At 43.5% G+C, this 13131-nt stretch overlaps 2 protein-coding genes across 6 annotated transcripts in view; one reads left to right on the top strand and one right to left on the bottom strand.

Moving 5' to 3' along the window:
• Positions 1-677: 677 nt before the first annotated feature.
• On the bottom strand, positions 678-8687 carry LOC119460902 (dynein light chain Tctex-type 1-like). 2 transcript variants are annotated; one of them, XM_049672517.1, is made up of 6 exons: positions 8622-8675; positions 8482-8539; positions 8335-8376; positions 7928-8051; positions 7302-7379; positions 678-1027 (listed from the first exon to the last, which is right to left on the bottom strand). In XM_049672517.1, exons 2-6 carry the CDS (start codon positions 8485-8487, stop codon positions 957-959), a joined length of 321 nt encoding a protein of 106 aa, XP_049528474.1. In that variant the 5' UTR covers positions 8488-8539; positions 8622-8675; the 3' UTR covers positions 678-956. The 2 variants fall into 2 exon arrangements, with proteins under 2 accessions (XP_049528474.1, XP_037577952.1); XM_037722024.2 differs by having other exon boundaries at positions 8482-8687.
• Positions 8688-8878: 191 nt separating this feature from the next.
• Positions 8879-13131, top strand: part of LOC119460897 (protein dopey-1) — a 57369-nt gene continuing 53116 nt past the window's right edge. For 2 of the 4 annotated variants that reach the window (XM_037722019.2, XM_037722016.2), the window contains exons 1-2: positions 8880-9084; positions 11210-11374. In XM_037722019.2, the coding sequence (XP_037577947.1) occupies positions 11228-11374 (147 nt within the window). In that variant the 5' untranslated portion in view covers positions 8880-9084; positions 11210-11227. Of the gene's footprint in view, positions 9085-11209; positions 11375-13131 lie in introns of all 4 variants that reach the window. The other 2 variants (XM_037722017.2, XM_049672510.1) reach the window with 2 other exon arrangements.

The following is a 13131-nucleotide window of genomic DNA, read 5'->3' as shown; positions in this document are numbered from 1 at the left end:
AGCTTTCCTGTTGTACTTGGGTTCAAGGCAACATAGAGGGGAATGCCAAGGACAGTACTATACCAATGAGTATTTTTCTAGTGAACTTTAGGCGGAAGTTGGGGGGCAAGTTTTCTCAAAACCACTCCTAGTGTAGAATCCTTTTATTTTCTCACCTACCCACCATTTGATCTTGTGGACTAAGTGGGTTTGTCATAGTACAAACACAACCTGCATTCATCCACAATAGCCCGCTAAGGACTACCACTACCGGCATGCTTTGCCGGAGTGGTGGTGTAGTGAAACTCGTCATGAAATTGATTGTTCTTGAATAAGAGAGGGGTACATTGCTTTCAAACGTAAGCAAAACTCAATGTGGTAACCTTTAGCAACGTTCCTGGGAAAGAAAGGTTTGTATTCATGAAAATGGCATCAAATTTGAGATGTCATGCTGACATTCTTGTCACTGCTGGCAATGCCTTTGTTCACAATTCAAAAGGAAAAGTTGGACCTGTATTTTTTTTTCTTTTTTTTATGTGCGCGAATCCAAGCTGATTCGGTGCGTCGCTTTAAAGAACATTTCAATTTCCCCATGCTTTCATTGTTATTTGTGGCTTTTGGTTGCAGCTTGTCCACCCTTATCCTTGCTATTCAAACAGCCACACTGTAGCCATCAGGAGTAAACATAAGACAAGAAATGCTATACACAGCATTTATTTCATCCATTATTTTCACATACAAGCGAGCTTTCAAAAGCCCAACAATGCGCATCCAGCAGCAAGCTTTCACTCAGTGGAAGTAAAAAATATTGGTCAGCAACTTCCACGAAACTAGCGTAGGCGTCCCTTTTTTTTTTTTTTTTCATGCATGCGGCACAGTACTGGAAGGTTTAGTTTCCAGGCCTATGGAATGCACATGTACTGACACAAAGAGTGCCTCTAGTGGGGCAGTTCTACAGGCACACGTGTTAGAAGTCCTCAGATGGCCAAGCCAAACACAGATACAATGCAATACATTGTCTTGTTTTCCCAACGTACCGTGCAACTTCCTGAAAGGCAAAAGGAAACAACACATTTTGATTCACCAGAGATATGCCAGACAGAGCTACACTTTGCTCAAGGATCAACGTTGCCGAGTTCAGTGGTGTTCATACTTTTTTTGGAGCTTTACAAAAATTGTGACTTTATAGTACTGGGAAGAACCATCTGGGGTTGTAATTTGTAATGATGCTTTTCATTGTTTTGTTCTTTCTGCCCTTCGTCATTGGCTCACACGAGGCCACATGCCTGTTCCCTTTTTTTTTTTTTAATTCTGGTATTTTAAGTGCCAATACCACGATCTGATTATGAGGCATGCCATAGTGGGGCTCAGGGGCGGATCCAGGTTTTTTCTGAGGGGGGGGTCAGCTTCTGTCGATGATGCTGATGATGATAGTAGCCTTTCTTATTTACCGAAATTCACCGTTTCTGCTCACGATAAACCCGCGTTTTATACGGCTAGAGCAACATCTGTAGCCCACCGTGGTGGCTCAGACAGCGTTGCGCTGCTGAGCACGAGATCGCGGGATTCGCGGCGGCCGCATTTCGATGGAGGCGAAATGCAAAAACGCCGTGTGCTTGCGTTGTAGTGCACGTTAAAGAACCCCAGGTGGTCAAAATTAATCCGGAGCCTTCAACTACGGCGTGCCTCATAATCAGAAGTGGTTTTGGCACGTAAAACCCCAGAAAGAGGAAGAAGACCTGTAGCGAAACCAGATATCGGTTTCTCCAAGCTTATAGGAAAAGGACGTTACCCAATACAGCCATGTGCTTGGTGGCTGTGCCTGATGATACCGGGTGTTCAAAACTAAGCTTTATGCCTTTCTTAAAATTAGGCACTGGGAGGCACACGAAGACCACCTGTGCAAATAAGTTATGTGGTCAGGCGGGCACAAAGTGCGATGATAATTATCGGTGTGAGCAGCCCAATTGACTAAAATTGAACAATTATTTTTTGTCGACTGCAGTAAGTGGGTATGTTTGTATTGAAAACTTAGAGGCAGTCGTGTTTATTACTGCAGTCAATAAAAAGTTAATTATTCAATTTTAGTCAGTTCGGCTGCTGACAGCGATAATTATGATCTCAATTTGTGCCCCCCTGGCCACATGACTTATTTGCGCAGGTGGTCTTCACGTGCCTCCCAGTCCCTAATTTTAAGAAAACCATAAAGCTTAATTTTGAACACCTGGTATATCTAGCCTGTATTGTTTCTTAAAATAAAATTTGGGATGATCTGTTGCAGGTTCGTTATAAATGTGTAAGCACGGGCCCGTCTTTGGAGTTCTGTTGGGACACCTTGTTTTCTTTAAGGAGATTGTATGTGTTCGGCTGAGACACCTTCGTTTGCTTTGGAGCTCCAACGCGGCAACCACTACGCTGGTTGTTTACGATATGCGAATCACCGCGTATGAAGACTCACGACGCCACCTACAAGAAGAACGATGCGGCGTAGTAGCCGAGAGCGCGAGCCAGCGTCTTCATGTTTTGTTTCCCACACGACGTCATCCTTTTACACAAGGCGCGCATCTGCTCCCGTTTCTCTAACCACGTGACGCCATCCTAGGCCCGCGCGCTGGCGTTGGCTGTGACGCTCCGCCACTTCGCAGCCGCTGCTCGAGGCTTCGCCCCGCTCCGCAAGAACGCCCACTCAGATAAACGGATCCGGCTGCTTTGAGCCTCCTATGCTTAATGTACGACAATAAAACTGCGAAGTTACAATGAAAAACTTGTAGCGTACTGCGCTCGTACTGGATATTGTCAACGTGTAACTGTGCTACAGTTAAGAAAAAGTTGCCCATGTGTAGTTCTTAGTTTATCTGTTAGTTATTATTTATACAGGGTTTGTCCGAAAAGTAATGTCAGTAATGTCGATTAAAAAGAAACTATTGATCAGATCGGTACAACACAATAAAATGTTTCAAAATAGGCTCCTCCTGCGTCGTTACATTGCTTCTAGCGAGATTTCCAACCATCGAAGGCGTCACTGACAGTAGGCCTCCTTAGGAATGTCCTTTATAGCCTTGGTGCAAGCCTCTTCGACTTTGCCAACTGTTGCGAAATGTTGTCCTTTCATGGGAATTTTCAAGCGCAGAAAGAAGAAGCCTGGGAGAGCCACGTCAGGACTGTAGGGCGGCTGGGGAACCATTGGCATCTTTCAATTGGCCAAGAAGCGGGTCACGAGGAAGGCGGTGCAGGCTGCATGGTGCATTGTCATGGTGAAGTTTCCAATCGCCCCCGATATCAGGCCGGGTGCGATGAATCCTTCGTTTGAGTCGCTTGAGCACTTTTGACCTTTGACTTGCTAATTCTGGCCTTCTTGGGGCGAGGGGACGCCGAGCTGTGCCACTTGGCACTTAGCCTTTTTGTTTCGGGGTCGTATTCAAACACCTAAGTCTTGTTACCTGTGATGACATTGTGCAAAACGTGGGGGTCACTTTCGCACAAGTTCCAAACCTCCTGGCACGTTTCAACTCGGTTCGTTTGTTGGTCGTCCATTCACATTTTGCGCGAGATCTTCGCGCACACTTTTCGCATCTTAAAATTATTCGTCAAAATCTTGTGAACGGTACTTTTTGGAATGTTTACGGTCTGTGCCACTAAACGGACACTCAAACGAGGGTCTGAGTACAAAAGATCTCTCGCGGGCATCACATTTTCGTCGGTGATGGTCGTTGATGGCGGTACAGCGCGGGCTTCATCGCTGACCTCTTCAGAACCTTCTAAAAAGACCCTGTGCCCCCGGTAAGCTTGACGTTGTGACAAACAATTATCACCAAAAGCTGTCTTTATAATAGGAACAGTTTCCTCTGCAGACTTGCCAAGTTTCACACAAAACTCGATGGCGGTCCTTTGTTCCAACGAGCGCTGCATTACGGCTTGCACGGTAAATGAAAATGAGTTGACGAAAAAATGCCAGGCCTGCGCGGCACACGCAGCACAGTCACAGCGTAAGCTAGAGGAGCGTTTCGACAGTACTACCTAGTAATTTGAGTGAATGCGTCAGGAACGCGTTTGGGACGCCGTCGCGCGTGCAAGCCGACGCGTTCCATCGCCGGCGGCATCATCGCGACCCGAAACGGCTATTGGAATGAGCCCATAACAGGTTACGCTGTAAAACCTTGTCCTTACTCTCCAGACGGTCGCAGACGACTGAGCGACCGCGCGTGCGTAAGCTAACTTCCCCCTACACCAATCCCAACTGGTCTTAGCGCGCTGCGACGTATAGTCGCTTCACAATATAACCATTGACATTACTTTTCGGACAAACCCTATATATTAACACTTCAGCAAGTGATCTCCTTAATCAAGCAGGTTGGTCGCGGAACCCATGACAGCCAATGAGGCAACCGATGACACCCCAAGGGGCAACTAAGTTGATCAGGCGCGAAGGCACTCGCGCGGACGTCGGCGTGCTTGGCAAAAGGGACGTCTCCTCGTTCATTCGACGCCATCGACGGGACGAGTAAGGCACCACCGGTGCCAGGAGGTCGAGGTGTTCATGAGAAAAAATAACTACGGGAACTTCGCAACACCACACCCCGACGGAATACAACTAAGCTTGTGAGCGAGCTAGCTTTACTTCCACATGGCTGATATCACTGGTACTCGCGAAAAATACTTTTGAAGAATGCTAGTGGCCATATTTTTTTTGCGACAGGGCCATCCCGCTGTCACCGAGGGGCCGATGCGGAAATCTGAGGGGGGGGTCAGGACATCCGGACATCCCCCCTGGATCCGCGCCTGGTGGGGCTCTGCATTAATTTTGACTACCTGAATTTCTTTAATGTTTACCCAAATCTAAGTATACGAGTCTTTGCATTTCACCCCCACCACAATGCAGCTGCTGCGGCCGAGATCAAGATCGAACTCGCAGCCTCGAGCATAGCAACACCATAGCCACTAAGCTAAGCTGCGGCGTAGCGAAGCATAGCACGAAGCGGCAGGTACACCTGTTAACACATGAATTATCCATTTATGGGACATATAATAATTTAACGGAATTAGAGAGGAACGCTTTCACAAATATGGCCCCTGGTGTAGATCATTTATGAAATTATTCACCAATACCATCTACTTCAATGGTGCACAACAAATGATGCACTGTTTACCACTTCAGGTCTCTATCTTTCTTTGATCTGCTATCTTGTAAAGTAAAATAATTGTTACATGTGTTTGCCCTACCTGCAATGTTTCCGGCACTTCCCATCTTTCGCACTGCTATCATCAGTCTTCAGAGTGCAGCACACATATTCAACATGCTTCGTCATGAAGCACTATAGACTTTTTTAGTGGATGTACACATTTGACGTTCTGATGATGCAATCGGCTAAGAGCCACCCTCAAAATCAAGTGGGCCCAGTTTCAAGCCTAAGCTTGCGTGTCTGTATTATTTGCTTACAACTGTGCTTGTTGCTAATATGGTCATGTTTCCAGTCATATGTTAACCAGATATCTACTGCGTACTGGCTATAAAATGAAGGGAATTACAATAGTAGGCTTATCCACATATGACAACTTGTAGTGGAAAAAAGAGCCTTCAATGTCCCCCTTCTGTTGCCCATGTGCAAACAACTTTAAAACAGCACCAAATTTCACACGTACAGGGCCTATAAAATGTAAGAATGAATAGATAGGAATAGGGATGTCAACCTGAAGCTATGTACAAGCAATCTCTATTCAAATAATAGACTACATAGATGCGCTACTGAGATGGCACACACAGAGGAACTGGTACAAAAAGATGAAATGAACATGGACCTTGTGTGCTATGTAGCACACAATTACACAATAATTTTAACAGAAACAAATCTCACAAGCTTAAAGAAACACGACCCTTAAGAGACTGCTGCATCGCTTCATGATTCAGAAACAGAGTTGCTGGATTATATGGCACAGTCTTGACAATGATAATGTCTTCATATTCTTGCATTTCCCACCCAAATGCTCAGCAGTATCTGTTGAGCAATTGCACAAGCACCGTCAAGCATGCTAGAGACAATGTAGATCAAGTATTGCCATACATCACTTTCAAGCACACTTGATTTCGATCCTGCTATACTCAACCAAGCTTTGACTGCACTTGCAGTGCAGGCTTACCTCACTGAAGACTGAAACTGCCTCTGTGATGGGCATTATTAGATACCTTTTCTCACCAGTGTTGGTAATTTAGAGCCACTAAATTTCTTGAGTTTGATATTTGTCACCTTAACAACAACTTTGCCTTTTTGGAGTCCTAGGGCGCGATCCTGTACGCGTTCCAAAATGGAACGGAGGCGTTCCGTTCCATCGAGCCGCACACGATTGGTCAATTTGAACGTCGCGGTTGAAATTGACCCATCGTGTGCAGCTCGATGGAACAGAACGCCTCCGTTCCATTTTGGAACGCGTACAAGATCGCGCCCCTAGTGACTTAGCTAGTGAAGCACACTGGTAAAATTCCTCAAAGAATTTTTGAAAGTTTAAACTCCTTGCCTTTATTTTATCCCAAGGTGGATCTAAAACCACACTGAATCGCTTATTAGGGAACCACCAGGGTGCACTAAAACTGCTTTTCTGGCAAAAAGCACAATCTTGAGATCTTACATTGTCTTAGAAAACAAGGGTTTGTTATCCCATTTCGCGCTCCGACCATTGACTTACTATCCGGGAGGTAATTTAAAATAAGAAGGAAGACATCCAGAAACAAATAAAAGAAAATTCTGAGCTTTCAAGTGACTTTTTCCTAAATATGGGGTGTTTTGAACTCCGACCTGACGACTTTGTCGAAAAAGAAGTTATTGACACTGTTGTTCACCAAATAAGATCACCCATAAATGGCATATATGTACATTGCCTTCTGCCTGTACTTTTAGGGCCCATTCACACTTGCGACTAGGCGAGGTCACACGACCAAGTTAGTCGCAAAGCGACCAGTCGCAAGTAGTCGCAAATGTTCGTTTTTCTCGAAATGCGACCATTTCGGGTCAGTCGCTCACTGCTCGATTTCTCAGTCGCGCGACCGCAGTCGCAGAACAGCTGAACTAATCAGATGCGAAGGAACAGGATGTCCGTATACGCTGACGCTTATTCTACGCGGCGATGACATTTCAAACAGACGTGAATGGAATATCTTAAGACATTTCGGTTCTGCGACTCGTCAGTCGCATTTGTAAGTGTGAACATCGTTCGTCTTGATAGTTTTCTGGTCACCAGTCGCAATCAGTCGCGCGTGAATAACAGTGTGAATAACATCCACTAGTCCTACAGGAGATACTACAAGGTGTCGTATAAATTGACAATCTCACCATCAGTGGTGTTGTCCCAGTAGCAAGAGGTTGCTGTGTGAAGACCAGCACCGTTCTTCTCCATGATAACACATGTCACTAAAAAAAAAAAAAATGTGCACCATAGATCATGCATAAAAGAAAACAGAAAATCTGATTTGCTTATTTTTATGCTTCAAAACCAGTGGAGACAAAAACATGGCCTATTCGATGCTACAATACAAAAAATATATGTTTACAGATATGCAACAAATGCAATTATTCTTAATACATATGTTAATATACATATGCAAGAAAATGCAACATATTATTTTCTTGAGCTGTTGGGGCATTCAGAATAACATGAGACTGGGACAAAATATTAAGTTTTGAATGGTAAGCCATACAATTGTAATTAAAACGCTATCAGTAGGACTTGTTTATAACAAATGAACTATATTGACAAATACCATATGCAATAAGAAAATTAATTAGTGTCATTCAGCTGCCACTAGTTTTTAAATTGTTCCAATAGTGTGAACTTTGATTATTCTAAATTATAACCACGTAGTGTGAACTTTGATTATTCTAAATTATAACCACGTAGCAATGTTAACGATGCATAGAATATTCAATTTACACTCAAATGTGCATGCATGCACCATTACCTATGTACTTGAATGGCTTGTTCATTTTTGTAAGTTGGCCCAGTATGTGCTCCACAGTGGTGTTTGTCCACTGTGGTACTTTGCTATGTTGGTAAACGTTTCCACCGATAATCGTCTCCATCGCCTGGAACACAAAACATGTATTCATTACAATCACGAAGGCTGCATGTCAAAATTGCTGGGGCCTTATTGTATCCGAAATGATTATCATACCTGTCCAGGACCGCTACAGGCGTACTTTATGTGGGCGAAGAACAAATCGCAGTAATTTACAGCAATACCTCATTGCACCCAGGCAACATTTGTTAATCAAGAAAGAAAACAAACTTCGCCATTAAGTTCGGTACAGTACTACAGTGAATCAAGCCTGTCTGCAATCATCAGGATATTTAGGAAACTGTACGTACCTCCTTGATTATAGCGCTGACTTCGTCTACTACGAATGTACCCTGCGAAATTGAAGACAAGTTGCAGTACAGAAATGTTTTCCAAAAGCAGCACGCAACCAGTGATGACGACAATCAGAAACTTGGCTCGCGGCAGTTCATGCTTACCTCCATTGTAGAATAAATAGTGATGGTCAGGTTGTATCCTTGAGTGTACGTTACTTATCTGGAAATGAGTGTCACTTTGAAGGAATCAAGGGGCAAACAAATAAGGACGTAACGAAAAACGGGGGTAAACAAATTCCTACGATGTGGGCAAGCTTGTAGGCCGCTGCTACCGTCGGCTGCAAACCAGCGGCAGTGGCGTCCTCTAGCCATCACTGGAGCTTAAGATCATCTTAAGATAATAAAAGACAGAAAATACACCTAGCTTTCTCCACGTGTATACTGCAACCTAACGATACATATTATAACTATGTGGCTGCAGAACATCTATTGCACAATGTTTATTTACTAGCGTAATCTGGAGATAGGCCACACTCGCGGTCGCTCCAACGGCAGCTGCTCACACTGGGGAGTGCGAGCGTGGTGCTCGAGTGTGTGAGCGCGAGCCAGGCGCGACAGTGCGCTGCTTTTGCTGTCGGTCACGCGTACCATATCGTTCCGATTAATTTTTGCGATCAAAATGCGGTGTTGTCGTCTAAGTGAGTGAGAGGTTGCCGCGTACCTGGCTACAAGACATCACGCCATGTGGAGCGTAGGGTACGTAAGGTAAGCACTTGTGCCTTTCATGGGTCGTTCGCTCGGTCCAGCTACTCCGATGTTCTCTTCCGTGTACTGCTGCATTGTGCGGTGACGATCCTCTCGTTTGATAGTGCATATTACACAACTCCTTGCAATTGGGAACAATCATTGGGCGTCGCCTACTGCTCGTCTGCAAGTGTTCGTCGTGCCGCCGTTTTTAGGTGACAGGTGCGATTGACAGGGTCTGAAGGTCTTGATGCGCCGTGCGTGATGGTTTCCTGTCGGAAAATGTGCGGACGTATTCTCGTGCGGAGTTCCTGGTGTTCCGCTTTTATCCACTTTCTGGCGGTTGCGCATCGAGGCTGAATAACTACGCCGTGAGGATTATATCCAGAGTGTTTGTTTTGGGTTCTCATTGCGAATACGCTTGTCTACGGCTTACGCAATATGTTGTAAATAAACAAGTGCCCAGTCATGTGCGTTCGTCTGATAACGTCGTTTATCACCGTTTAGCTTGTTTGCCACTGGGAGCCGTGCAGCTGTAAATCATGGTGGCTTTTACATTTTTCTGTTAAACGTTTTCACTGGTGTGTCTTACTCACTTTTGAGTTATACAAACGTGGTTTCCAAAACCATGTTTGAATTTTGGTTGTGGAATAATCAAGAGGCTGCGATGTCATGGTCTGTCTAAGTTCAGACACAAAGTTTCGGTTCTCGCGAAGTCGCGGTGCTGCCGCAGGCTTGTCAGAATTTGTCGTTCGCAATCCGCTGAAATAAATTTCCAGTTACGCTGTCAGAACAACAAAACCTAAGCGTATCACATCGAAGCACATAAAGTTGTCCTCGAGTATCAAATATAGCTGTGGAATGTTGAATGGTGTCAGTTTGAACTTTCAAAGTGCGCTTAAGCAGTTGACGTGGGTGATGCACAAGTGATGCGTCACATAATGTGTTGATGCTCAAATGTTGAGCGAAGGTGTGTAAAAAACACCCTCAACTGAAGCCAACTGCTTGTTAGTGGCATACAGAACTTGTGAGATGATACAAGCATATCGTAGGTGCTTGCACGTGCTGCAGAAAAGAGTCGTCACTTTTATGAGCGTACCTGCAGCTGTGCCTAGTATGAGTGCTGCTGCATTTAGCTGATGCGGGCTTGTAGATTGGATGACGATTGCCATTCATTGCTGTCATGTGGGGCTTATTGTGTAGCACAGTGCATGAAACACCCATCGCCCATAGTTACAAAAGCATAAGTGGCTATATAGGTGCACCTGCTGTAACGAGTTAGCACTGTGTTAACCTTCCCAAAGTTAATTCCGAAAAAAAAGGGGGGGTACAAAATTTACTGTCTTTATTTTTAAATTACAGTGAATTATTGCATATTATATCGGCGTTCCAAAAGTATACTCATGTGTGGTTTATCTCCGATTCACCCAAAATATTAATAAGACAACTGTTGCTTATAAAGAGAGACTTTCCCTCAGCAAATGTGTTAGCTTTGAGCGTAATTATCTGAACAGGTGACAACGAACGGAATTGAAAGCATTGTGCAAGTGCCGAAACCCAAATGCGTGATGCAAGCTGAGTTGACGAGCATGGCTCATATACAACAAGAAATGCAGGAAGAGCAGTGGCCGGAACAAGCACAGCTCGTCTTTCCTGGCATTGGTACAAACAGTCGAGATGAGAACAGCTCGGGCCTGGTTGTTAATGGGCTTTGTTACCACTGTAGCAAAAATGTCTTCAATTGCTACAGGCCAACTTGGAGGAGAGAGTGGCATGAAAACATCCTCCCGTGATGGAAAGAAAAAATGTTGTGTTTTAAAGGGACAAATGCTATGGCAGGAAAGCCAGACCGTACATTCAGTAGTTTTTCTTTACCACTAAAGTAATTTGCCCTTCATTTTTATGGCTTAGCGTCAACATGCTCTCGGAAGTGTTTTGCTGTGCGCTACCGTTCAGAATGTCGTGCAGTGAGCAACAGCCCCTGACTGTTTTTGGGCGTTCCAGATGTTTCGGCATGTCAAATTTGTGTGTGGCCCAGAGCTCGTGCACAAATTCGACACTGCTGCTCTATATGAAAGATAGCGCAGGGCTAACATATCTATGGTTCTCTGATAGGGAAAGCTGTTTTTCTGTGTTTTTTGTTCAGGCCTTGACCATTGCAGACATGGGCACGGTGGTTCTTGAAGAGTACGAGCTGCTTGGTGATGCCAAGTACCGTTCCTATGTCACTGCCATTGACAAAGCTCTCAAGAGCTTTGATAACACCAGTGAATGGGCTGACCTCATTTCGGCCCTTGGGAAGCTCAATAAGGTATGAAAATGTGCAGTAGCTGACTTTTAACACTATAGCTTTCTGTTGGATTCAGCATGTAGCAGTTCACTTTTAATTTGAACAAGTAATGGAACCAATACTTAACTGTTTGTTCTAACCATGACTTGTTGATGTTGGTTACATTGTGCTGTGTTGCTTTCATGTGTGTTCATTACGTGTTCTTTAATCTTTTGTATTCTGTATAGCACCTTGTTATATGTCCTTTTTGTGCCATAACAGGCCTTGCAGTGTGGGCCTTGTTGCCTTACTGTGGTCTCACTGTTCTCTTGTGTAAAATAACTTTTTATCATAACCATAGGTTTCATCAACTAGGTGCAGACCTCTGCCTGCACCTAGGTGAAGTCCCTTAGAGTGTGATATACTGTTGCAACACATCGCTCCTAGGTGGTCATCTACAGACCTCCTTCACACAGCGATGCTTCAGATATGTGGTGGTATTGATGTTAGTGCCTACTGCTGCCTGCTGCTATCAATGTGTACCCTGGTGATAGAAGCAAAAAGCGTTGCCTTTCGAGAGGCTGCTATTGTTTTTCTAAACTGCTATGCATATTAGCAGCATTAAAAGCCCAAAAACTTTGTTCGCAACAGATTAATATGAAAGGAACTGATTGTTGTCAGTTGAGCAGACAGAAAACATGGATCTGAATGCAAGGCCCTTTCTGTTTTTGCTCTAGTGATGTCACAGCACATTTATTTACAAATGTTATTTGTGTTGTACATGTTGCCTAACCTTTCCCCTGGTACATTTATTTTAGTCACAATTCTTATCATCAGTTAGTGTCTTGGCAATTAATGCGATTAGATATAATCATCCTAGCTGCTGGGGCTCTTGTTTATGTGAGACGATGGATCGTGTATCGTAAAATTTCACATACGGTTTCTTACATGTTAAATTCACTTCTCATATATTTGAACATAAATTCACTTCTCATATATTTGAACATAAAAGGGGTTTGCTTAAGGGGTTTGCTTGGAGTTATTTTTTATTTGATAACCAATAAACCAACCACCTTTTCTCTTTTTTTTTCCCCCCAAGTTGGACCATTCTTATGCTCATTTTTTTTATTTCTTGCATTCTTGAAATTACCCCATATTATGTTTGGTACCACTTCGCTTTATTTGTGTTATACACACTATATCATGGCATGTGCACTTTAAGGGACACTAAATAAGAAAATTATTTACCAATAACAAGTCATTCTTGCCATCAGAAAAGGCTTGTTAAGCCAGAAAGGATGAAAAAAACTATAGACAGGTGGTAACACTGCCTTGAAGTTCCTGAATCAGCTCGCCATGACATCGTGGATATTGATGACATCTGCTCGGGCATATTTAATTTTTTTGTCACTCAAGATTGACTGCATTGTATTCTAAAGAGCCAGAAACTGAACTCTGCAATTTTCAAGAACTTAGTTACTGAGTCATAGCACAAGGAAAATAAAAAATATTTTGAAATATGTGATGCCGTACTGATGCGGGTGGTATCACATGACATTAAAACAATGGAACTTTTATTTTCATTTTCTTTTCTAATAATCAACCAATGACTGCAACATTAACGAAAATATAATTTTGAAATTACGCTTTGTCTGCATTAACTGATCCAGTGTTTATTTACTTATTTATTCAAAATACCTTACAGTCCCTTTGAAGGGCATTGAGTAAGGTGGGCTACACTAACTACAAGAAAAAAAAATGCTAAAACAAATATTACAAAAGGCAACAAAACAAATATT

This window comes from Dermacentor silvarum, chromosome 8, assembly GCF_013339745.2.
Source record: "Dermacentor silvarum isolate Dsil-2018 chromosome 8, BIME_Dsil_1.4, whole genome shotgun sequence".
NCBI classification, from domain to species: Eukaryota; Metazoa; Arthropoda; class Arachnida; order Ixodida; family Ixodidae; genus Dermacentor; species Dermacentor silvarum.
The sequence above is the reverse complement of the archived record's forward strand: the minus strand, read 5'-3'. Positions and strand labels throughout refer to the sequence as shown.

Bases quoted from the DNA above. Each gene is read 5' to 3' on its own strand.
- LOC119460902 (XM_037722024.2), bottom strand. The intron at 8,052-8,334 runs GTACGTACAGTT...TTTGTGTTCCAG, and splicing joins TCAGCGCTATAATCAAGGAG to GCGATGGAGACGATTATCGG. The intron at 1,028-7,301 runs GTGAGATTGTCA...TTTGCCTTTCAG, and splicing joins CTGGGACAACACCACTGATG to GAAGTTGCACGGTACGTTGG.